Below are 25,137 nucleotides of genomic sequence, written 5' to 3'. Positions count from 1 at the left end.
CAGTGTCACTACACACTAGTGGGGGATGTCAGCAGACTCCCACTTCAAGGATGCCCAGGTGTCAATCGGACTGAAGCACAGACCAACGTCACAGGGTTGTTCAGTATGAAAGTTTCTGACTTCATGGCAAACAGGTGGGAGAAGAAACAGACCACTTGCTGAAAATCTTCTCAGATAAGCCTGTAGCGACGTTTTAAAGTTCCAGCAGATACACTTTATTTAAGGACTTCTCTCCTGTATGTACACTGGTCTGGTTAATACAATCACATCCCTGTGCGTAGGGGAAGATACATTCTCTTTGACTTAGTATCACAAATAAACATTTTATTTAAAACATCTATTCAAGTAGAAAAAAGGGTTTCTGACTACTGCGAAACAAGAGTGGCAAGTGAGAAAATGGACCGTTCTTTCCTCCAGTTATATCTTCTTCGCAGGTCGAGGCAGTGCTTGGAGATACGGCTCCCGGCCGACGGCCGTGTGTAGTGGCAGGTGTCACCCAACTCTGTGGTCCCATCTCTGTGCCAACTACTTAGTGCCCCGCTGCATGGCAACAGTCACTCCCCGCTGCTGCCGCTTTGCTGGGAGCCTGAGGGTCTGGAATCTGCACTGGCCGGGCTGGGCATGCGGGCTTTTCTGGTACCAGGGGTGCAAATAACCATTGTAGAAGTCCTTGGCTGTGAGGGTCTTCTTGAACATCACCGACTGAACGCCAACCCAGCCATCCTAGAAGGCAAGGGACAAGCAGGGAGGAGGCTGTGGTGGTGAGCAAAAGTCTGTCATGAGTGACTTCACCTTCTTCATCCCATCTTGGGTGGAACTTGAAGACATCATGTTAAGAGGGGCTAGGTTGGGGGCTGGGCAGTAGCACAGTGGGATAAGCACACATGGTGCAAAGTGCAAGGACCGGCATAAGGATCCCAGTTTCAGCACCCAGCCCCCCACCCGCAAGAGGGTCAATTCGCAAGTGGTATAGCAGGTCTGCAGGTGTCTGTCTTTCTCTCCTCCTCTCTGTCTTCCCCTTCTCTCTCAATTTTTCTCTGTCCTATCCAACAAGAGTTATAACAACTACAACAAGGGCAACAGAACGGGAAAAATGGCCTCCAGGAGCAGTGGATTCGTAGTGCAGGCACCGAGCCCCAGTGATTATCCTGGAGGCCAAAGAAAGGGGGGGCAGGTGGTGGCACACCTGGTTGAGTGCACATGTTACAATGCGCAAGGACGAGGTTAAAGCCCCGGTCCCCACGTGCATGGGGAAAGATTTGCAAGTGATGAAGAGGGTTGCAGGCGCCAGTCTCTCTGTCTCTATCTTCCCTGCCCTCTCAATTTCTGGCTGTCTCTATCCAGTAAATAAAGATAATTTTTAAAAAATTTTTAATCATGGTAAGTGAGATAGGTCAGAAACAAAAGGATGAATATGGGGTGATCTCACTCATAGACAGAAGTTGAAAAATAAGATCAGAAGGGAAAACACTAAGACTGGAAAACACCTGGACTGGAGTTGGTGTATTACACCAAAATAAAAGACTCTGGGGGGGGGGGGAGGGTTCAGGTCCTGGAACATGATGGCAGAGAAGGACCTAGTGGGGTTTGAACTGGAAAACTGGGAAGTGTTATACATGTACAAATTATAGTATTTACTGTCGACTGTAAACCATTAATCCTTCAATAAAGAAATTTTTTTAAAAAGTCTATCATGGGGGCCTGTGATGGTACACCCGGTTAAGTGCACACAGTACAAAGTGCAAGGACCCCAGTTCGAGCCCCCAGCTTTCCACCTGCAGTGGGGACACTTCACAAGCGGTGAAGTGCAGGTGTTTGCAGGTGTCTGCAGGTGTTTCTCTTCTCTCTCCCTCTCTATCTTCTCCTCCCTTTTGTCCTATCCAAAATAAAAATTAAAGTAAATGGCCACAGGAGCAGTGGATTCTCTCTGTCTTCTCCTCCTCTCTCCATTTCTCTCTGTCCTATCCAACAACAACAACATCAATAACAACAATAATAATTACAACAACAATAAAAAAACAAGAGCAACAAAGGGGAAAATAATTTTTTTTAAAAAAACTATATAAAAACATTCTCAGTGGGCCTGGAAAATAGTGCACTAGGCAGAGCACATGACTCAGCATTCATAAGGCAGGCCTTGGGTTCAAGTCCCAGCTTCACAGGGAGCACCACGGGTAGCATGGGGGTGCTGTAATGTCTCTCCTCTCCCTCTCTCTTTCTGCTGCTCTCTAATTAGAAAATAATTTTCAAAATGTATTCCCAGTAATAAGCAGTCAAACCCACACAGAGCATGTTCTATCTTCAGGGGCTTTCAGATTCTGCTGGTCGTCCTAAAGGCTGGTAGATCCAAGGCCACCAAGACAGCTCACCTGGATAGTGCGCTGCTGTGTCATGTGTGTGACCCAGGTTCAATCCTGGTCCCCACCACACTGAAGGAATCCTCAGCGCCTTGCCTCTCTCTCTCTGCCTCTCTATCTCTTTTTAAAAAGATTTATTTTTTAATATTTTTAATATTTATTTATTATTTATTATTTATTCCCTTTTGTTGTCCTTGTTGTCTTATTGTTGTAGTTATTATTGATGTCGTTGTTGGATAGGACAGAGAGAAATGGAGAGAGGAGGGAAGACATAGAGGGGGAGAGAAAGACAGACACCTGCAGACCTGCTTCACCGCCTGTGAAGTGACTCCCCTGCAGGTGGGGAGCTGGGGGCTTGAACCGGGATCCTTAAGTCTGTCCTTGCGCTTGGTGCCACCTGCACTTAACCCGCTGCGCTACCGCCCGACTCCCTATCTCTGTCTTTCTACCTGAGGAAAAGTCGACCTGACGTGGTGAAGCCCTAGTGACAACAAAAACAAACTGTGGGCAGACGCACTGTTACCTCCATTTCTGAAGAGAAAGTCAATGACCAGAGAGGGGAAGTGACCTGTGTGAGGTGCACAGCTAGTGGGGCTCCAACCACCAAGGCTCGTGGTGCATTCAGACACGCCCAGTGTCTTCTGTGACAGCCAGCGGGGGACGTGCAAGACACGTATACAGACTGACAAGGACAGTGAGACCTGCCCAGAGTTCGGGTGCAGGACATCGGCAGAGCTGATATGCTTGGGGTTGGAGACAGAGAGACGGAGAGCAGAGCCCTGCTCAGCTCTGGCTAGTAGTGGCGCTGAGGATTGAACCTGGGACCTCAGAGCCTCAGGCACAAGTGTCTCTTACATAACCATTATGCTGTCTCCTCAGCCACACACATATTTTCAAACACTGTTCTTGAGCATGACAACAGTTCACCTAACTCCACATAAAGGAAACTAGCCAGGAGATGGAAGAGATGTGAAACTTCACAAGATAATGCCATTAAGTTATAAAATGCTAATGCCTTTTAATTGAATTATTATTATTGCTATTATTATTTTACTAGGTAAGGCACTGCTCAGCTCTGGCTTCTGGTGGTGCTGGGAAATTGAACCTGTGACCACTGGTACCTCCTCAGGCATTAAAAGTCTATTTGCTTATCTGCTATGCTGTCTCCCCAGCCTTTTAAATAGTTAAGGACCACTGCTCAACTAACTAACCACAGTTGGACAGCGGTAGGACACATGAACTGTGGGCTTTGAAATAAGTGTTTTGTGATAGGCCCATGAACAAGACGGCTTGCTTACTCAAATAGACTTTTCATTGAACACAGCATTATAGACTCTTTCACTGTATAAAGATTAATGCTTTGGTGAAACTGAGTACTTCCAAATGTGATGCTAGATGGTGTTTCTTAAGAAAACTAAGCAATCCAATCTGGTTCAGTCTGATGGACAAGCAGTTGAGTGAAGTCCTAGCTAAAAGGATAAACTGTATAAAGTGCCCACACAGTACTGAAGCTGAAAGGAACTGTACCTGGCAGTGAACCAGCAGCAGCTGTGACTGCGGGTGGTAAATGACTGACCCCGGAACCGCTGTCTGTTCTGCCAACTTGGGATCTGGAGAAAGAAGTGAGGACATGAGAGAATAACGGTCATTTAACTTTCTTGTGACTTCTTAGAAAAAACGGGGGGTCGGGCGGTGGCGCAGCGGGTTAAGTGCAAGTGCCGTGAAGCGCAAGGACCGGAGTAAGGATCCCAGTTCGAGCCCCCGGGTCCCCACCTGCAGGGGCGTCGCTTTACAAGTGGTGAAGCAGGTCTGCAGGTGTCTGTCTTTCTCTCCCCCTCTCTGTCTTCCCCTCCTCTCTCCATTTCTCTCTGTCCCATCCAACAACGACTTCAACAACAATAATAACTACAACAACAATAAAAACAAGGGCAACAAAAAAGGGGAAAATAAATTTAAAAAAAAAAAAGAAAAGAAAAAGAAAAATCCCGGAAAGCAGGGGAAACGGTGATACTAATCCTGGGGCGGTCACTGACGCCCTGAGCTGCATCCACAGCCCACCCAGAGATGAACGTGCTGTGTCGGCCCTCGAAGCTGCGGCCTCGTGTGGGACAAGCTGGCTGCCAGCAGAGAGATCAAGGGCCGGGGAGCTCAGCTAGCTCTTCTGTCCGTGACCAGAGCAGCTCCAAGTTTTGGGTTCCTGGAGACCCCGACCCCTTCAGAGGAGGACCACCTTAGTGTGTGGACCTTGAGCTGTGGTTCACAAGGTGAAAGAATGTCCGAGGGCCTCAGGACAGATCTGCGTCAGGAGACGCTGTACCCCGAGGCTAAGGCTCTCCGGAGTGGCCCTGAGCCTCCCACTCTGCCGGTCACCAGGCCATCCTGTACCCCGGGAAGCCATGATGAGGCGATCACAGGGCTGAAAGCACGGCAGGAGTACTGTGCTCTGCCCACACCCTGGTTCTCCTGAGGCTCAAGTGGGAGAGTACTGACTAAAGACCCTGCCAGAGGCGGGTGGGTGATTTCTGAACTGAAACAAACTAAAAGCATCCTTAAGTGGTAAAACACTTTCAAATAGAAGCCAGTGAGAATGTCTGTGCCCACTATTGGGAAGTGAGTACTAGGGGGCCGGCCGGTAGAGCACCAGGTTAATCGCACGTACTACGGAGCGCAAGGATCGCAGTTCGAGCCGCCAGCTCCTCACCTGCAGTAGGGTCACTTCACAAGCAGCGAAGCAGGTCTGCAGGTGTCTGTCTTAATCTCTCCCTCTCTATCTCCCCTCCCTTCTCAATTTCTTTGTTCTATTTAAAAGAAAAAAAATCGATAAAATGGCCACCTAGAGCAGTGGATTCACAGTGCAGGCACCGAGCCCCAGCAATAACCCTGGAGGCCAGAAAAATGATCCAATTAAAAAACAAAAACCAAAACCAGAAGTGAGTACCAGCAAGGACAGAAGTGGGAACTTCTACCAAGCCCAGGAGTTTGATGGGGGCGTCTGTCCAGAGAGTCTGCAGCGGAATCTGAAAATGAGAACAAATCAGGGGTGAGGGTCAGGTTCTGGCAAACGCCAGGCCCTTGCTGACACCTGCTTGGTGTCGGCCTAGTCTGAGTTCATTCTCTAGTTACAAAGCCAATGGGGACGCCATCTCTAAATCGCATGGCAGAGAACAAAAGCATAAACCTCTACACAGGCTCCAGGAGTCCTAAGATTCAGTGCTTAAAATGAGATGCCTCAGAGGGCCTGGGAGGTGTCTCGGTCGCTAAGGAATTCCGACTCTAGGGGCCAGGTGGTGGCGCACCTGGTTGAGTACACGTATTACAATGTGCAAGGACCTGGGTTTGAGCCCTCGTCCAAGCCCTGGTCAGCACCTGCAGGGGGAAAGCTTTGCGAGTGGTGAAGCACTGCTACAGGTGTCTCTCTGTCCCTCTCTATCACCCCCTTCTCTCTTGATTTCTGGCTGTCTCTGTCCAATAAATAAATATTAATAAATAGATAAATAGATAAATAGATAAATAGATAAAGAAAGAAAGAAAGAAAGAAAGAAAGAAAGAGAATAAAGAATTCCAACTCTAGAAAATGAGTTTGGTCCACGGCATCCCACATGCCAAAGCGACACGCTGGTTCTCCCTCTCGCCCCCTCTCATAAACAAATAAATCCATCCTTAAGAAAGTACTTTCGAATGTTATGCATGTACAAGCTATTGTATTAACTGTTGAATGTAACACCTTAATTCCCCAATAAAGAAATAAATTTTAAAAAAAAAGAAGAAGAAAGTACTTTCAGGAGGTGGAGGTGCCTTGTCGGGTAGAGCGCATGCCTTAACCTGGGTTTGAGCCCTGGCGCCACATGGGGGCCCCACGAATGGCGCTAACAATGCTGTGGGAGGTGGAGCACAGCTTTGGCATTGCTGTCAACAATACGCGAGGGAAGGACCAAACTAGACCACCCCACCGCCGCCTTAGAAGGACTGCACCACTCCTGCCAGCACCGCATAAAAACATGGAACACTTGAAAAAGCAGTGTCTCCACCCTTATTACTAATTCTAACTAGGGGGGTAGACAGCATAAAGGTTATGCAAAGAGACTTTCATGCCAGAAGCTCTGAAGTCTAGGGTTCAAGTCCACCTACCACCATAAGCCAGAGCTGCGCAGGGCTCTGGTTTAAAAAAATATATATAGGGAATCGGGCGGTAGAGCATCGGGTTAAGTGCATGTGGCACAAAGCACAAGGACCAGTGTAAGGATCCCAGTTCAAGCCCCCGGCTCCCCACCTGCAGAGTAGTTGCTCCACAAGTGGTGAAGCAGGTCTGCAGATGTCTATCTTTCTCTCCCCTTGTCTGTCTTCCCCTCTTCTCTCCATTTCTCTCTGTCCTATCCAATAACAACAACATCAATAACTACAACAAGAAAACAATAAGGGCAACAAAAGGAAATAAATAAATAAATATTTTAAAATATTTTTAAAAAGTAAAATAAATAAAATAAAATAAATACCTATTTTTTTCTAATTAAAATGTTGTGCTCCTTATAAATAAGATGTAAGAACTACAGGGTGGGTTTATGTTAAAAACAAGAAAGGGAAAGTGGTCAGTACTCTTACCTCAGTGTTAACAGCCTGATGTATATAATTCATTGTATTTAAAACATATTTTAATTGTTAAATGGGAATCTGGGGAATGTTATGCATGTACAAAATATTGTATTTACTGTTGAATGTAAAACATTAATTCCCCAATAAAGAAATAAATTATTTAAAGAATATATATTTTTTATTTATTTTACTTTAATGAGAGAGAGACACAGAGAGAAGGATAATAAGAGAGAGGAAGACCAGAGCCCTGCTCAGCTCTGGCTTATGGTGGTGCAGGGGACTGAACCTGGGATTGCAAAGTCTCAGGCATGAGAGTCTCTGTATAACCATTATGCTATCTCCCCTGCCCTGTACTATTATTATTATTTTACTGTAAATAATGTCATCACAAATATCTAGAAAAGACTAGTTGCTAAGACAAGATTTTTTAAGTGAACCATAGAACATGGACAACTTTTCGTCTGCATACCTGTATTTCACTAAAAAACTGTCTACGGTGCAAAGCCCAAGGACCAGTGCAAGGATACGGGTTCGAGCCCCCGGCTCCCCACCTGCAGGGGGGTCACTTCACAAGCAGTGAAGCAGGTCTGCAGGTGTCTTATCTTTCTCTCCCCGTCTCTGTCTTTCCCTCCTCTCTCCATTTCTCTCAGCACTATCCAACAACAATAGCAATAACAACAATAACAATAATAACAACAAGGGCAACAAAATTGGGGAAAAAATGGCCGCCAGGAGCAGTGGATTCATAGTACAGGCACCGAGCCCCAGTGACAACCCTGGAGGCAAACATACATACATACATACACACACACACACACACACACATACACACAAATACATATACACATACATACACATACACACACACACACACACACATTACCCTATTAATGAGGAAAGAGAGAGAGAAACAGAGCATCATTCTGACACATTTGATGTTGGGAATTAAACTTAGAACCTATTGCTTGAGAGTTCAACACTTTATCCACTGTACCACCTCCTGGGCCATGTTATTTACTTATTTATTTCCTTTTGTTGCCCTTGTTTTTATTGTTATTGATATCGTTGTTAGATAAGACAGAGAGAAATGGAGAGAGGAGGGAAAGACAGAGAGGGGGAGAGAAAGATAGACACCTGCAGACCTGCTTCACCTCCTGTGAAGCGACTCCCCTGCAGGTGGGGAGTGTGGGGGCTTGAACCAGGATCCTTCTGCCGGTCCTTGCGCTTTGCACCACCTGTGCTTAACCTGCTGTGCTACCGCCTGACTCCCTGGTCTTGCTTTTCTTATAGAGAGAGGAGAGAGAGAGACACCTACCGCATTACTCCACTGCTTGTGAAGCTTTCCCCCTGCAAGCAGAGAGCTGAGGGCTTGAACCTGGGTCTTTGTGCACTGTAACATGTGCCCTCAAACGGGAGTGCCACCACTGGCCCCCGCTGCAACACTCTTGATTGGAAAATTCATCTTACCCTTTCCCACCATGAGAAATGTTCCTTCATCCCACTCTGACTAAGTATGTAATGAAAATTAGCACACCAGAAAATCAGTACTTGTCCCTGAATTAAATAAACTGACTTTTGGGCTGTGGTCACTGGCATTTCCAGAGGCGGGGAGGCAGGAGGCCTGAGGAATGCAACATGTTTTGCTGCGGTGGTGAAGCCAGGGACCCGAATCCAGGTTTGCCCAGCTCCCTGTTTCTTTGATGACGTTCCCTGCCAGGACAATGACTTCTCAGAGAGAGCATTTCAAAGCTCCGATTTTAAACCCAAAGCATTATATGCATCTGGAGACAAGTTCATAGGTGCTGGTGGCCTTCTATACAAATCCATCCTCCCTCCCTCCCTTCCTTCCTTCCTTCCTTCCTTCCTTCCTTCCTTCCTCTTTTTCTTTCCTTAACTAATAAGAAGGGGAGAACCAGAGCCTCTCTTTGGACATGAAATGCCTGCATTTGAACTGGGGACCTCAAGCTTGAAAGTCCAACAATTTATTCCCTGTACCACCTCTTGGCCACTGTCTTTTATTTTCTTGACAATGTTCTTTGAAAGCCAATGTTTTTTAATTCTGAAGTTTAATTTCTCTGTTTTTAGAGAAAAGGCCTTGCATCTGAGAGCCACTGCTCATTCCCAAGTCCTGGAGCTGTGTGCTTGATGAAGGGTGATTGACAAACGGGGGATGGCTGCAAACTGATGTGATGTTCATGCCAATGAGTTACACACTTCATAAGAATAAAACAGGGGCCTGGGAGATGGCATCGTGGTTATGCAAACATACTTAAAAATGTTTTTAATGAGAAAATAAGGAGGGGGAGAGGGAGGAGAAGGACAGAGAGAACCAGAGCATCACTCTGACACATGCAATGCTGGGGATCAAACTCAAGACCTCATGCTTAGACTCCAAGGCTTTACCCATTGCACCATCTCCTGGGCTGTGAAAGACTCCTGCCTGAGGCTTCATATTGGATATGAAATAAATATTGGAGAGAGTCTCACACAAGACAGAAGCCCCAAAAGCACTCCGACAGATGTGGTGCGTCCCCGTACTCTACCAGTTCTGCTATTTCCCTTCTGCTATTTGTTCTTTAGAGAGAGAGACTCTGTGTGTGTGTGTGTGTGTGTGTGTGTGTGTGTGTGTGTGTGTGTGTGTGTGTGTGTGTGTGAAGGGAAAGCAAAAGAGAGGAAGAAGAGCACTGCTCAGCTCTGACATACGTGGCACCAGGCACTGAACTAGAACCTTGTGCTTGTTAAGTTCTGTGCCATTCCACGGAGCTGTCTCCATGGTCCAACAAAGTTATTTTAATAAAATTAGAATTTTTAGTATATATATATGGTTCATCTCCCCCAGCAAGAATATTTCAAAAAGCAAATGACACACTTGACATCCACAAACACACGCAAGACTTATGGCGGGTGCACCACTTACTATGTTTCCGACGGCACGGTGGAGTCTGAGTACCTGCTCTGACGTCTGCTCCTCCCATCTGACACAGCTGATGCCGGTGGAGATCTTGGGGGCTATGGGGAGAGTCCAACAGCAAGAATAACCAACTAGCAGGCTCAGTGCTCATGAACTGACAACTGCGATGCTGACTGACAGATACAAGAAAACTCACTGGGTGGGGAGGCAGCATAAAGGTGATACAAAAAGACTTTCTGCCTGAGGCTTCAAGGTCCCAGGTTCAATCCCCAGCGCCACCACCAGCCATAGCTGAGCAGTGCTCTGGCTAAAATAATAGTAACAACACTGATAGTAATCATAATAGATAGGAAAAATTTTATTTTCTTAGTTTCTCAACTTTTGTATATGCTTAAAAGTTCCCACGATATAAAGTAAGATAAAGCAAATAGATCCATAAATTATTCAAGTAGTAAAAGAAAATATGGGTGAACTTTAAAAAAAATATTTTTTATTTTCTTTCTTTATTTACTGGATAGAGACAGACAGAAATTGAGAGGGAAGGGGGAGACAGAGAGGAAGAGAAGAGAGAGACCTGCAGCCCTGCTTCACCACCTGCAAAGCTTTTCCCCTGCAGGTGGGGTTGGAACGTGGGTCCTTGTGCCTTGTAACATGTGTGCTCAGCCAGGTGTGCTACCACTTGGCCCTGTAAACTTCTTTATAACCTAGGAGTAAAAATAACCCTTCTAACCATGATTCAAAATCCAAAAGTAAATAAAGGAAAGAATGGGGTCTGGGAGGTAGTACAGTGGATAAAGCACTGAATTCTCAAGCATGAGGTCCTGAGTTCGATCCCCAACAGCACATGTACCAGAGTGATGTCTGGTTCTTTCTCTCCTATCTTTCTCATGCATAAATAGATAAATTCTTTAAAAATAAAATAAAGAATGACAAATGTAACTGCACAAAACTAACCTTTTGCAAGACAAAAAAAAAAAAAAAACTGGTTCAAGTAAAACAAAGCAAAAAATCAAAACAAACAGCCCAGGAGGTGGCACAGTAGATAAAGCAGTGACCCTCAACCATGAGGTCCTCAGTTCAACCCTTGGCATTGCAGGTGCCAGATCAGTGCTCTGGGTCTCGTGCATGTGACCACTAATAAATTAATTAAAATAAATCTTAAAAAATCAATTTGTAGTTCATGCTCCTGGCTCCCCATCTGCAGGGGGGCGATTCACAAATGGTGAAGCAGGTCTGCAAGTATCTATCTTTCTCTCTCCCTGTCTTCCTCTCCTCTCTCAATTTCTCTCTGTCCTACCTAACAACAACAATAACAGCAACAACAGCAATGAAAAAAATGGCCTCCAGGAGCAGTGGATTCATAGTGCATGAAGCCCACGGGAGTAACCCTGGAGGCAAAAAAAGAAGAAAAACTATTTGTAATTTACCTGACAGTACTTCATGACTATTTATAGACAGAGTCTATATAAGATTATTCAACGTACACAGAGCATTTACTTATCATTATATGTTACATATATTTTTAATTTATCTATTTTTTATTTTTTTAATTTTATTTATTTATTTTCCCTTTTGTTGCCCTTGTCTTTTTATTGTTGTTGTAGTTATTATTGTTGTTGTTATTGATGACATCATTGTTAGATAGGACAGAGAGAAATGGAGAGAGGAGGGGAAGACAGAGAGCGGGAGAGAAAGACACCTGTAGACCTGCTTCACCACATGTGAAGCGACTTCCCTGCAGGTGGGGAGCCGGTCCTTGCCCTTTGCGCCACGTGCACTTAACTTGCCGCGCTACCGCCCAACTCCCTATTTATTTATTTTTTACCAGAGCACTGAGCAGCTATAGCTTATGGTGATGTGGGGATTGAACCTGGGACCTTAGAGCCTCAGGCATAAGACTCTGTTTGCATAACCATTACGCTATCTACCCTCCTATATTACATCTACTTATAAATATAGCACCTATATAATAGAAGATGTATGTTACATTTAAGATTATCATGTATATAGTATATTCCTAGGAATAAGAAGAAAAAGACTAAAACCTAATAGATAAATGAACAAAAGACATAAGACTCTTTCTAGAAAGAAAAGAGTGTTTAAACAAATGAAAAGATCCCGAGCCTCACTGAAGGAGTGATGTAAACAGAATCTAGCCCAACACGCAATTTCTTCTCTTCTCCTCCCTCTCCTTCATTTTCTTTTCCTTTTTTTTTTTTTTTTAAGTTTTTATTTATTGATTCATGAGAAATGATAGAGAAAGAAAGAAAGGACCAGACATCACTCTGGTCCATGTGCTGCCAGGGACTGAACTGGGGACCTCATGCCTGAGAGTCCAGTGCCTTAGCCACTGCGCCACCTCCCATCCCAGGCCACTCTTTTTCATCTTCTTCTTCTTCTTTTTTTGAACCAGCACACTGGTCAGCTCTGGTTTATGGTGGTGGGGAGGACTGAACTTAGACTCAGGCTTGAAAGGTTTTTTGCGGGACAGACAGACAAATAAATACATTTAAAAACATATCCTGCAATAACTTTTTTTTAAAAAAAAATAAGGAGACTGCAGGACATGCAATTAATTACAATTGGACCCCAGATAGCACAAATATATAAAGGTGTGAAATATATTTTTAGGAAACTTAAAATGGACTGGAAATTTCATGCTGTGAAGAAAACTATTTTTCATTTTTTAAAACAGATTCATCCACCTACTAACACGAGAGAGAGAGAGAGAGAGAGAGAGAGAGAGAGAGAGGGAGAGAGGGAGGGAGAGAGAGAGAGAGAGAGAGAAGCAGAGCATCACTCTGGCACGTGCAATGCCGGGGAGTAAGTTCAGGACCTCGTGCTTTTAAGTCCAATGCTGTCTCCACTGTGCCCATTCCTGGGCTGGGAAATCTGTTTCCCTCGGGAGATGGAGGTGGAATTATTTAGGGATGAAAGTCCATGATGCAGACTTCCAAGTGGGCAAGCGGAAGAGAAAACAGAAACTGAACACACACACCGCACAGACAAAGAGAAAGAGAATATGGCTGGACCCTAGTATTTGCCGACTCCAAGCTAGATGGGCATTCACTGTGTTTGTTCCAACCTCGCTCTGTTTGCTACTTTTCCAAACAAAGAGTGGGGAGGAGTTTCCCCTGCCTGGCGGTGACATTTTCAAATGTCAGGGAGAAGTGGTCGGCAGGCCCTCGATCTGTAGGCAAGATTAAGGGCACTGTGTGAGAGAAGAATCAAGCATCATCAGACGCTAACGTGACCCAGAAGACCTCGCGAGAAGAGGCGTCTCTGCGGCCCACACTCACCGTATGTCGCCCCTTCTGCTGGCTGCTGTCGCCCCTCACTCAAGCTTTCAGGCAAATTTTTCAAAACTGAAATAATCTGAAAAAAAAAAAAAAGGAGGAGAGCAATATCTTTAAGATAGAACTAACGGAAACAAAAGCACATGAGCAGTCACTACCGTGAGATGATCTAGAACGCCCGAGGGGGGCAGTGGATAGACACTGGACTCTCAAGCATGAGGCCCTGAGTTTGATCCCTGGTATCGAATGTGCCAGAGAGATGCTCTGGTTCTCTCCTTAACAAATGAGTAGTTTTAAAAAGAAATCATCTATAATGTAAAAAGCACTGGATGGCTGGGCCAGGGAGCCAAAAGTGCTCAGACTTTCTGCATGGAGACAGCCTGCGCTCAGCTGTCTCTTCCCTCCTTCCAGCATGCCGGACTCATAGTTCTGGGTTTGAATCCCCATCACACCGCTTACTAGCTGTCTCACGGTGGAAGTTATTTTACGTGTCTGTGGCCTTTCCGTCGGCGTCAGAAAGGAAGCTGACAGCAGCTGCTATCTCAAAGGTTTGCTGGAAGGTAGGAGTAAAGTCAAGGTCTGGCTGGAGCTTCCAGGACAGGCTGGTGCACAGGTTCATGCTCGGGGAGTGACAGAGACTATTACAACAGCTCTGGACCCCCCACAGCCTAATGCTTTGGGGGCGGAATCTAGGGTGTGTGTGTGTGGGGGGTTGGTAACCAGAGCACAGGCCCAGGAGGGAGAAGGACGCAGAGACTCGCCCAGGAGGTACGACTCACAGTGGAGAGACTGAGACCAGCCTCACAGCCTCTCACTCTGAGGGCCCACTCACATTTTATCTGAACGTCTTTCTGAAGCACTCACTCTGAACATGGGCAAAGATTTTACATGAGCTTCCAACTGCCAACTAACTTTCAGGAGACTGGGGAACAGAAATCACTATGTATAAATATATATATTTAAAATTTTAATTTATAAAAAGGAAACACATGTGGTCCGGGAGGTGGGTGCAGTAGATAAAACACTGGACACTCAAGCATGAGGTCCTGAGTTCAATCCCCGGTAGCACATGTACCAGAATGATATCTGGTTCTTTCTCTCTCTCCTCTTACCTGTCTCATGAATAAACAAATAAAATCTTTAAAAAATAAATAAATAAAAAAGAAACACTGACAAAAAACATAGGATAAGAGGAGTACAACTCCACACAATTCCCACCACCAGAACTCTGTATCCCATCCCCTCCCGATAGCTTTCCTATTCTTTAACCCTCTGGGAGTATGGGCCCAGCGTCATTATGGGGTGCAGAAGGTGGAAGGTCTGGCTTCTATAATTGCTTCCCCACTGAGCATGGGCGTTGGCAGGTTGCATTATGTATATTTTTAAGAGCAGCTGAAAACCATGCATCGTAAACTGTCCTCGTGGTTAAACCACACAGGGAACTCGCCAGCCGGGCAGCTGGGCACAGGGTCCCTGGGTACCGACCATGCTGGCACCCAGCCTGGAGAGCACGGCTTCCAGCTCCTGGGAGGTGCTCCTGGGTGGCACAGGAACCGTTTCCTGTTTGAGAATTGGGCCCACGTCAAACCTACAGAGAAATTAGAAACAAACAGTCACATGTTGACTCCTTCATTGCAGATTGAGGCAGAGAAGGAGAGGGAGAGGGAGAGGGAGAGGGAGAGGGAGAGGGAGAGGGAGAGGGAGAGGGAGAGGGAGAGGGAGAGGGAGAGGGAGAGGGAGGGTGAGAGAGCACACTGGGATGAGAGAGGGAGGGAGACGTGCTCTACCTTCTGGGTCTGATCTGCATGATGGTCACCCCGGTGACGGCGTCGCCATGCAGAACGGTGTGAATGATGGGGGCCGGCCCGCGCCACCTCGGGAGGCAGCTGGGGTGGATGTTCAGGACGCCACTGTGGTGGGAACGCAGAGTCAGCGTGAGACCCTTCTGAGTGACACCTGACTCCCCATTTAACTTTTCCAGACATTTTAAAAAAAATTAATGGGGGGGAGGTGGTGCGTCTGGTTCTACACACATGCTCCAATGCGCAAGGACCTGGGTTCAAGCCCCCTGCTCCCCTCCTGCAGGAGAGAAGTCTCACAAGTGGTGGAGCAGGGCTGCAGGTGTCTGTCTGTCTGTCTTTCTCTCTCTCCCTCTATCCACCAGAAAAGGAAGCCAGAGCTAGAGTCACTCTCTTCCTACAAGCCACCAAAGATGTTTGATTAAGGCCAGAACAAAAGGTGCTGGGGAGGTGGTGCAGCGGTGGATCATAGGACGTGCATACACACGCAGGCCTGGGAGAGAGAGAAAGACAGCCATCCCGCCTGGGGTGGCAGACGAGCCATCAACAGTGGCAGATGCTAAGGAGCTCAGAGCTGCAAACTCTGAAGTGACAGGCTGAGGAGACGTCGTGATGGTTCTGCAAAGGGACTCTCACGCCCAAGGCTCTGGACTCCCAGGTTCAATCCCCAGCACCATTGTCAGCCAGAGCTGAGCAGGGTTCTGGTCAGTCAGTCAGTCTGTCTGCCTGTCTATTAATCTTTCCTTCTGTTATCTCTCACTCATGAAAAAAAGAAAAAAGAGGCACCAGGTGGTGGTGCACTTGGTTGAGCATACCTATAGCCATATGCAAGGAGCCGGGTTCAAGCCCCCGTCCTCACCTGCAGGGAGGAAGGTTAACAAGGGCTGCAGGTATCTCTCTCTCCCTACCTCCCCTCCCTTTCAGTTTTTCTTTATCCAAAATAAAGAAATCAAAACAGATTTAAAAATTAAAAAGAAAGTGACAACAGGTTTTGAGGGCAGTCGACAGGCTGGCTGGTGGGCTCAAAGTATGATTTGAGCTAAGGACTCAAGAGCCACTCTGAGGTTCTGGGTCCTCGCGTCCAGAAGACTGGGCTTTACTGAGATGAAGACTGGGGGGCGCAAGGGGGAACGAGACTGGGGGGCGTTCCGGGGTACAGCTTTGGACAATTTAAGTGGGAGAGCGATGGGTCCCAGGCCCTGGTGTGTGGGAGCCAGCGGCCCTGAAGCGACAGAGACCAGGATAGGAGCTCACGTTAGGGCGCCTCCCTCCCGGGCTGAGCTCACTTCCAGAGCCTCGGGCCTCAGCAGTAGCTCCTGCGAATCGGACTTACTAGGGGAATTTAAGAATAAGAGCCTCACTCAAGAGCCGGCCGAACGAAGCCACCACGCCCACGTCATACTCCCCGGGCCCCACGTCGGGCCACTCGTACACGGGTAGCCGCGCCTGGACGGCGAAGCGCTTCACGGGCAGGCCCCTTGGGGACGGGGATGGGACGGTGACCACCTCCAGCGTGTCGACCAACGCCTGCTCTGTGTCCTCCCTGAGAGAGAAGATGACGATGAGGCGGAGACACGGGTGACACAGCTCCCCCCACCTCTAAAGCAGGTCAGGAAAAACTCAGGAAGCGATTAAGGGTCCGTGGCTGTGTCCAGGGGGCGGCGCAGTGGGCAGGGCAGTGGACTCCCAAGTGGGAGGCTCCGGAGTCCGGTCCCTGGTATCACGTGTACCAGGAGTGATGCTCTGGTTCTCCCTCTGTATCTTTCTGGGGAAATAGATCTTTATTTTTATTATTATTTTTTAATTATTTATTCCCTTTTGTTGCCCTTGTTGTTTTATCATTGTTGTGTTTATTATTATTGTTGTTGTTGTTGTTATTGATGTCATCAATAGGACAGAGAGAAATGGAGAGAGGAGGGGAAGACAGAGGGGGAGAGAAAGACAGACACCTGCAGGCCTGCTGGGGGCTCAAACTGGGATCCTTACGCCAGTCCTTGTGCTTTGCGCCACCTGCGCTTAACCTGCTGTGCTACCACTGACTCCCGAAATCTTTATTTTTTTAAAAGACTTATTATTCTTCTTATTATTTTATTGCCACCAGAGTGGTCGATTTTCCTCTTCTTCTTCTAGGACAGAGAGAAATTGAGAGGGGAGGAGGGAGACAGAGTGAGAGGGACAGAGAGGCATCTGCAGACCTGCTTTTCACCACATGAGAGACAACCCCGTGCAGGTGGACATGAAAGCTTGAACCTGCAGCCTTGCTCATGGTAATATGCGCACTTAACCAGGTGTGTCAACACCCACCCAGCACTTATAAATCTTTTCAAATTTAAAAAAGTCGGGAATTGGGCGGTGGCACAGTGGGTTAAGTGCATGTGGCGCAAAGCACAAGGACCGGTGTAAGGATCCCAGTTCGAGCCCCCGGCTCCCCACCTGCAAGAGAGTCGCTTCACAGGTGGTGAAGCAGGTCTGCAGGTGTCTTTCTCTCCCCCTCTCTGTCTTCCCCTCCTCTCTCCATTTCTCTCTGTCCTATCCAACAACAATGACATCAACAACAACAGTAATAATTACAACAACAATAAAACAAGGGCAACAAAAGTAAACAAAAGTAAATAAATAAAGTCAAATGTCAAAAACTAATGCAACCATGAGACTAAGTTCTATTGTTTTTAAAATACTTTACAAATGGGAGTCAAGTGGTAGCACAGTGGGTTAAGCGCAGGTGGTGCAAAGTGCAAGGACTGGCTTAAGGATCCCGGTTCGAGCCCCCAGCTCCCCACCTGCAGGGGAGACGTTTCAGAGGTGGTGAAGCAGGTCTGCAGGTGTCTGTCTTTCTCTCCCCTCTCTGTCTTCCCCTCCTCTCTCTATTTCTCTCTGTCCTGTCCAACAACGACATCAATAATAACTACAACAATAAAACAACAAGGACAACAAAAGGAATAAAATAAATATAAAACATTTTAAATTAAAAAAAACTTTAAAAATATTTATTTCTTTCTAATGAGAGAGAGAGAGACCAGGGCACTGCTTTAGCCTCTGCACCACCTCCTGGACCACATAAGTTGTTTTTGTTTTTTTTTAAGATTTATTTATTTATGAGAGGGGGAAGGGTGCTGGTGGTAGTACATGACAGATGTTGACACAGGACAGAGGGTGACATATGACAGAGATGGCACAGGACAGATGGCAGAGGACAGAGGAGGTGACAAGTGACAGAGGTGACACAGGATAGAGGAGGTGACATGGGACAGAGGAGGTGACACGTGACAGAGGTGACAGGGCAGAGGTGGTGACACAGGAGAGAGGTGACAGTACAGAGGTGACATGCGACACGTGACGGGGAGGTGACACGCGACAGGGGAGGTGACACGGGACAGAGGTGACACAGGGCAGAGGCAGTGACATGGGGCAGAGGTGACACGCGACAAAGGAGGTGACACACGACAGAGGAGGTGACACAGGGCAGAGGAGGTGACACGGGGCAGAGGAAGTGACACGTGACAGGAGGTGACATGGGGCAGAGGAGGTGACACGGGGCAGAGGAGGTGACACGCGACAGAGGAGGTGACACGCGACAGAGGAGGTGACACGCGACAGAAGAGGTGACACGACAGAGGTGACACGCGACAGGGGAGGTGACACGCGACAGGGGAGGTGACACGGGACAGCGGAGGTGACACGGGGCAAAGGAGGTGACACGGGCTTAGGAGGTGACACGCGACAGAGGAGGTGACACGGGGCAGAGGAGGTGACACGGACAGAGGAAGTGACACACGACAGAGGTGACACGCGACAGGGAGGTGACACACGACAGAGGAGGTGACACACGACAGAGGAGGTGACACGCGACAGAGGAGGTGACACGCGACAGGGGAGGTGACACGGGGCAGAGGAGGTGACAAGCGACAGAGGAGGTGACACGCAACAGGGGAGGTGACACGCAACGGGGAAGTGACACACGACAGAGGAAGTGACACGCGACAGAGGAGGTGACACGAGACAGAGGAGGTGACACAGACAGGAGGGGGCAGGTGTCGGGAGGGGCACGGGACAGAGGTGGCGCCCGGGCGGAGGAGGCACTGGCCTTGGAGCAGGCGACCGGCCGGGCTGGGGGCTGCGGACGAGGGGTCCTCCACCCCGCACCCGCACCCGCACCCCGTACCTGGCGGCGTGCAGCGCCTGCAGCGCCTCGCGTGCAAACCGGTCGGTGCCGAAGAAGAGCACCCGCCACGGCGGCTTCTCGCGGACGCGGGCGCCCTTGCCGTCCTCCCCGCCGCCGAGCCCGCCCAGCGCCAGCCACGGCCGCCCCGGCCCCCCGGGCGCAGCGCCGACCGCCGGCCCCCGCGCCCAGCAACGCCGCGCCAGGGCCTTCATGGCCTGCCCCACTGCGCACGCGCGCGCAGGCAGCCGGAGGCGGGGCCGGGAAGGGACCGGAAGCCTGGGGGCGGGCCTGACGGCGACGGGGAGGGGCTGACGGCGAGGAAGCGGAAACTCGGGGCGGGGCGTGTGGGATGGGCGTAGCCTGTGGAGAGGGCGGGGCTTCCGAAACCAGCCGTTGTGGGGGCGGGGCTTGGCTGCCGTGTGCCGGGGGCGTGGCCACCTGCACTGGTGCTGGTGAACGGTCGGTCAGCGCCAGCATCCGGGAGACTTCTGTCGCATTTGCTTCCGCGATGCTGCCAATCTCCCCACAGGACTCGTCTGGGAGCAAAGCGTCTGTGTTTGCAGTCAGTGAAATCTCATGTATATACCCAACTCGGTCACTTTTTTCTCAGCTAGTATAATAAATAACGCTTGCTGGGGGTCGGGCGGTAGCCCACGTGTCGCAAAGCGCAAGGACTGGTGTGAGGATCCGGGTTCGAGCCCCCGGCTCCCCAACTGCAGGGGAGTCGCTTCACAGGCGGTGAAGCAGGTCTGCAGGTGTCTGTCTTTCTCTCCCCCTCTCTGTCTTCCCCTCCTCTCTCCATTTCTCTCTGTCCTATCCAACAACAACGACATCAATGACAATAATAATAGTAATAAAAAATAACGATAAAGCAACAAAGGCAACAAAAAGAGGGGGAAATGGCCTCCAGGAGCAGTGGATTCGTGTTGCAGGCCCGAACCCCAGCAATAACCCTGGAGGCATAAGAAGAAGAAGAATACTCGCTGAGGGGGTTGGGTGGTGGTGCAGCGGGTTAAGTGCATGTGACACGAAGCACAAGGACCGGCATAAGGGTCCCAGTTTGAGCCCCCAGCTCCCCACCTGCAGGGGAGTCGCTTCACAGGCGGTGAAGCAGGTCTGCAGGTGTCTGTCTTTCTCTCCCCCTCTCTGTCTTCCCCTCCTCTCTCCATTTCTCTCTGTCCTATCCAACAACAACGACATCAATAACAACCAGAACAACAATAAAAAAAAGGGCAACAAAAGGGGGGGGAAATAGCCTCCAGGAGCAGTGGATTCATGGTGCAGGCACCCAGCCCCAGCAATAACCCTGGAGGCAAAAAAAAAAAAAGTGTACAAATAATGCTTGCTGAGTATCCAACGTATGCCATGATTTGGCTGCATTTTTACTAGTGATTTAATAATGATTTACAAAATTGTAAGATAAGCATATAATTCTTTTTTTTTAATATATTTTTAAATTTTATTACCTTTATTTATTTATTTATTGGATAGAGACTGTCAGAAATCGAGAGGAAAGGGGGTGGTAGAGAGAGAGACAGAAAGACACCTGCAACACTACTTCACCACTTATGAAGCTTTCCCACTGCATGTGAGAACTGGGGGCTTGAACCTGGGTCTGTGCACATTGTCAGATGTGTGCTCAACCGGGTGGCTATCACCTAGCTCCAATAGGCATTGAATTCCATACAGTTCCCACCTGCATCTTTTATCTTGATGCGACTCTGGGGAGTGAACTCAGAGCTTCATGGAAATGCATGAGCTGCTGGGTGGCCTCCCCAGCTGAGTTTTCTAGTACTTATTCTATTTTATGAAAGAGTATGGGTCCGGCATCCACACAACTCCCTCCCACCCCAGCCTACCTCCACCCTTGTGCTGTCCACAGGTCTTCAGTGTGGCCCACACATGGGAGGTGTGTGCCGTTCCTGGCTGTGCATCTACTGTCTGCTACTTCAGTTCACTCGCGTCTCAGCCACATAACGGAACTACTGTTACCGCTGTTTTACGGAAGAGATCCGAGAATCAGTGACACCGGAGGGTTGCCTGAGGCGCCGTAGCCCCAAACCTGTGACCCTGAACAGCGGTCACAGAAACCCCGTGTGCCAGGTGAGGCAGTGTCCTCATCTGCACCGCAAGAAACTGGGGCTCAGGTCCTCGCTCGTGAACCTCTGGCGACTCAGAGTCCTTGCTCTCGCCTCCATCCTGTTGTGTGGTTGCCTCTCACACGGAGCGGGATGAGAGACACTGTGGGGAGGCTGCGCAGGAGAAGCCACCCCCAGGGGTGTGTGTTGGGGCCTGCTTGGCCCCGATCTAGGCCCAGCAGACACTCCGTAAGCCTGGCTCGAGTTTCGCTGACAGTCACTAACTTCCTCAGAGTGACAGCATTTCCTGTAGGCCGTGCCTGAATTCACCTCTGCCCTCCAGCTGATGATGCGTAAAGAGCATAGGCCCCACCGATGCCACCTCACACCACCTCTAACGTCATCTCACCCTACCTTTCCATCCCTGCCTCTACCCCCTGCCTATAAAAAATGGCCTTTTCCTCAATAAAGCCAGTCACTGCCTTGACAGAACTCCCGACTTGGTGTGGTGTCTTTTCTCAAGTCGTCGACACTCTCCCTCCCGCTCAGCCCCAGAAGGGGGGTCCGGCTGGTCCAGATCTCCCTCCTCACGACTACCTGTCGGGGAGAACCCGACAGGTGTGTGTCCTCCTTCCAGAGACGCTGCACCAGGTCTAGGCTTGGGTGATGAGATGCTACCAGTGTCATTGGCAGAGAAAGCTCTGCAAGGTGACAGCTGTGACATCTTTGTGTGGGACGCTCTGGAGCATATGAAGATATTCTGTACAGAACTGGAAGTGGGGGGTGGCCTTTAGGACTCTGGAGTGGAAGGAAGCAGGAAGGTAACATCTGAGAGAGGGAGAGGGAGAGGGAGAGGAAGAAGAAGAGGGAGGGAGAGAGAGAGGGAGAGGCTGAGACCATGAGGCCATTGGAGAGTTCACAGGGAGCATGCAGAGACCTGAGGATGATGGGGCAGGGGTACACGTAGGAAAGTGGCCTGAGCTCTGGCTGCTAAGGTGGCAGGTGCTCGGGTCCACAAGAGCTCTTGCCAGCGACCTGATCAGCCACACACAGGTGGCCCCGGTCATCTCCTGCCTGTGGTTTCACATAATGGCCATCAGAGGGCGCTATGCACAGCCTTTTCCAGCCCAGTGGCTCATGGACTTCCCCCCTTCCTTCCTTCCTTCCTTCCTTCCTTCCTTCCTCTTTCCTTCCTTCCTCCCTTCCTCTTTCCTTTATTCCTTTCTGTCTTTCCTTCTCTCATTCTTTTCTCTCTCTCCTTTTTCATTTTGACAGAACAGAGAAATTGTTCCTTTCTCCCTTTTTTCTCTTTCTTTCCTTCCTTCCTTTTTTCCTTCTTTCTTTCGCTCTCATTTTTTTTTTTTGATAGAACAGAAATTGAGAGGGAGGGGAAAGAGAGAGAGAGAGAGACCTGTAGCTCTGCTACACTGCTTGTGAAGCTTCCCCCATGTAGGTGGGGACTGGGGGCTTGAACCTGGTTCCTTGTGTGTTGTAAGTAATACATGCACTTAACCAGGAGCATCACCACCTATTCCCGCTCATAGATTCTCCAATACAGGCCCCAGCGCCTCTGACTCTGGGTTGTGGCTCATTACTGTTCTCTGAGCTCTCAGTAGATGTCACTCTATGTCAAGCAGCACAGGGGCTGTCTTTCTCCCTCAAGTCCTTCAAAAGATGTATTTATGTATTTGCTTGTTCATGAGAGAGGGGAGAGAGAGAACCAGAGCATCACTCTGGCACCTGTGATGCCAGGGCTCGAACTCAGGATCTCCTTCGTGAGTGCCCAGTGCTTTTTAAAATTTTTTAATTATCTTTATGTATTTATTGGCTAGAGACAGCCAGAAATTGAGAGGAAGAAGGAGATGGAGAGAGAGAGAGAGACACCTTCAGACTTGCTTCACCACTTGTGAAGCTTCCCCCTTGTAGGTGGGGACTGGGGGCTTGAGCCCATGCCCTTGCACATGGTGATGTGTGCACCCAGCCTCTCTGAGAGAACCTCTTAGAGTTGGGTGCCAGGGCAGGGGTGACACACTGTGGCCATCCATGTGTAACCAACAGCATAAGCGGATTTTCTTCTGCGCTTGGACTTTGATTTATTCCTGAGCAGAAGGGAGCTGGTTACACTGTAACCAGGAGCGAGGGAAGGAATGAGAGGTCCTGAGAAGGGGTGAGTGACCCAGAAGGTCTCCAGTGGGACAGGCAAGACAGAGGGCAGGGAGGCGCCTGCCTGGCTCCTGGGAGAAAGTTCTCCCTTTTATTGCCTCTCTGTGTCAGTCCCTTGGCTCCTACTTTTTCTAAAAGTGCCCACAGGTTTTCTCCAACCAAACCCCTTCTCCTGGCTTTCAAACTCTGTGCCCTCAGCTCTGTGTCCTTCTATGCGGTCCCCTGTCCCTGCCCCTGAGACCACACTTGAGTCACATCGGCCTGCTTTCTTCTCAGACTCACGGAGTCCGCTCTTCACCTGCGTCGCGTCCCTGCTACCCTGACTCGGCCCGGTAGCTCTGGGCATCAGTGGGTTTCTTCTTTTTTTTTTTTTTTCCTCCTCCAGGGTTATTGCTGGGCTCGGTGCCTGCACCATGAATCCACCGCTCCTGGAGGCCATTTTTTTCCCCTCTTTTGTTGCCCTTGTTGTAGCTTCGTTGTGGTTATTATTATTGCCCTTGTTGACGCAATTTGTTGTTGGATAGGACAGAGAGAAATGGAGAGAGGAGGGGAAGACAGAGAAGGGGAGAGAAAGATAGACACCTGCAGACCTGCTTCACCGCCTGGGAAGCGACTCCCCTGCAGGTGGGGAGCCGGGGGCTCGAACCAGGATCCTTACGCCGGTTCCTGCGCTTTGCGCCACATGCGCTTAACCCACTGCGCCACCGCCCGACCCCCTATCAGTGGGTTTCATCTCGGCTTCCCACCCCATCTCTTTCTGTACCATGTTGTGGTTGAAATCATTCCCACAAGTGCTCACTCTTACAAAATAGATGTTTTGACTGGCCTTTTTGTTGCCTGTTTAGTACTCCCTGGGACTGAGCTTCAGGGGAGCAGAGTCCTTGAAATGTGTAATCTGATGACACATTAAATTATAACCTAATTATATATAGTTTACTGGAAAGAGAGAGAAGAAACACCCGAGCATCTGCACATGTGGTGAAGCAGTGATGCAGGTGTCTCTCTTCCTCTCTCCTTCTCTGTCTCCCCTTCCCATCTCAGTTTCTCTCTGTCCTCTTAAATGAAATAAAGATTTTTTAAAGAAACTACCCATTTATTTTCTTTATTGGGGATTAATAGTCTGTGCATATGTGGCATTTCTTAGTTTTCTTTTTTTTCTTTTTTCTTTCTTTTTTTTTTTTTTACCAGAGCACTACTCAGCTGTGGCTTATAGTGATGCAGGGGACTGAACCTGGGACTTTGAAGCCTCAGGCATGAGAGTCTCTTTGCACAACCATGATGCTATCTACCCCTTCCCATAAAGATTTTTTTATACTGCAGTTTCTTTTTTACGATTTTATTTATTTATTCATGAGAATGATAGGTGGAAAGAGAGAAAGAACCAGACGTCACTCTGGTACATGTGCTGCTGGGGATCGAACTTGGGACCTCATGGTTGAGAATCCAATGCTTTATCCACTGTGTCACCTCCGGACCACCTAAATAAAGATCTTTGAAAGACATTCCTTTCTATGCAGGTGAGCAATAGCTCCACTGGTAGCGGCTCGCCCCAGGCTCCTTTGAATCCCCTGGTGTCTAGTGTACCAAAATGTTCTCTGGCCTCTCTCTTTCTTTCTCCTTTTATCACTTGAAACAATAGTGCAAATTAGGTGAAGTGATTTTTTTTTTTTAAGTGTGAGGGCCTTGTCCATGGACAAATTCACTTCTCCCAAACTGACTTTGGAGGGAGGGAGGGAGGGAGATGGGGGTGGGGGTGGGGAATCACAACACCAGAGCTTCCT

General features: G+C 48.6%; 1 protein-coding gene across 1 annotated transcript; it reads right to left on the bottom strand.

Annotated features, from left to right (window-relative positions):
* Positions 1-309: 309 nt before the first annotated feature.
* Positions 310-19,349, bottom strand: MTFMT (mitochondrial methionyl-tRNA formyltransferase). Its single transcript, XM_060174299.1, has 9 exons — positions 19,116-19,349; positions 16,287-16,496; positions 14,942-15,064; positions 14,640-14,742; positions 13,158-13,233; positions 9,865-9,956; positions 5,296-5,374; positions 3,885-3,967; positions 310-723 (listed from the first exon to the last, which is right to left on the bottom strand). Exons 1-9 carry the CDS (start codon positions 19,325-19,327, stop codon positions 526-528), a joined length of 1,176 nt encoding a protein of 391 aa, XP_060030282.1. The 5' UTR covers positions 19,328-19,349; the 3' UTR covers positions 310-525.
* Between the last annotated feature and the right edge of the window lie 5,788 nt (positions 19,350-25,137).

This window comes from Erinaceus europaeus, chromosome 16 (genome assembly GCF_950295315.1).
Source record: "Erinaceus europaeus chromosome 16, mEriEur2.1, whole genome shotgun sequence".
In the NCBI taxonomy this organism is placed as follows: domain Eukaryota; kingdom Metazoa; phylum Chordata; class Mammalia; order Eulipotyphla; family Erinaceidae; genus Erinaceus; species Erinaceus europaeus.
The sequence above is the reverse complement of the archived record's forward strand: the minus strand, read 5'-3'. Positions and strand labels throughout refer to the sequence as shown.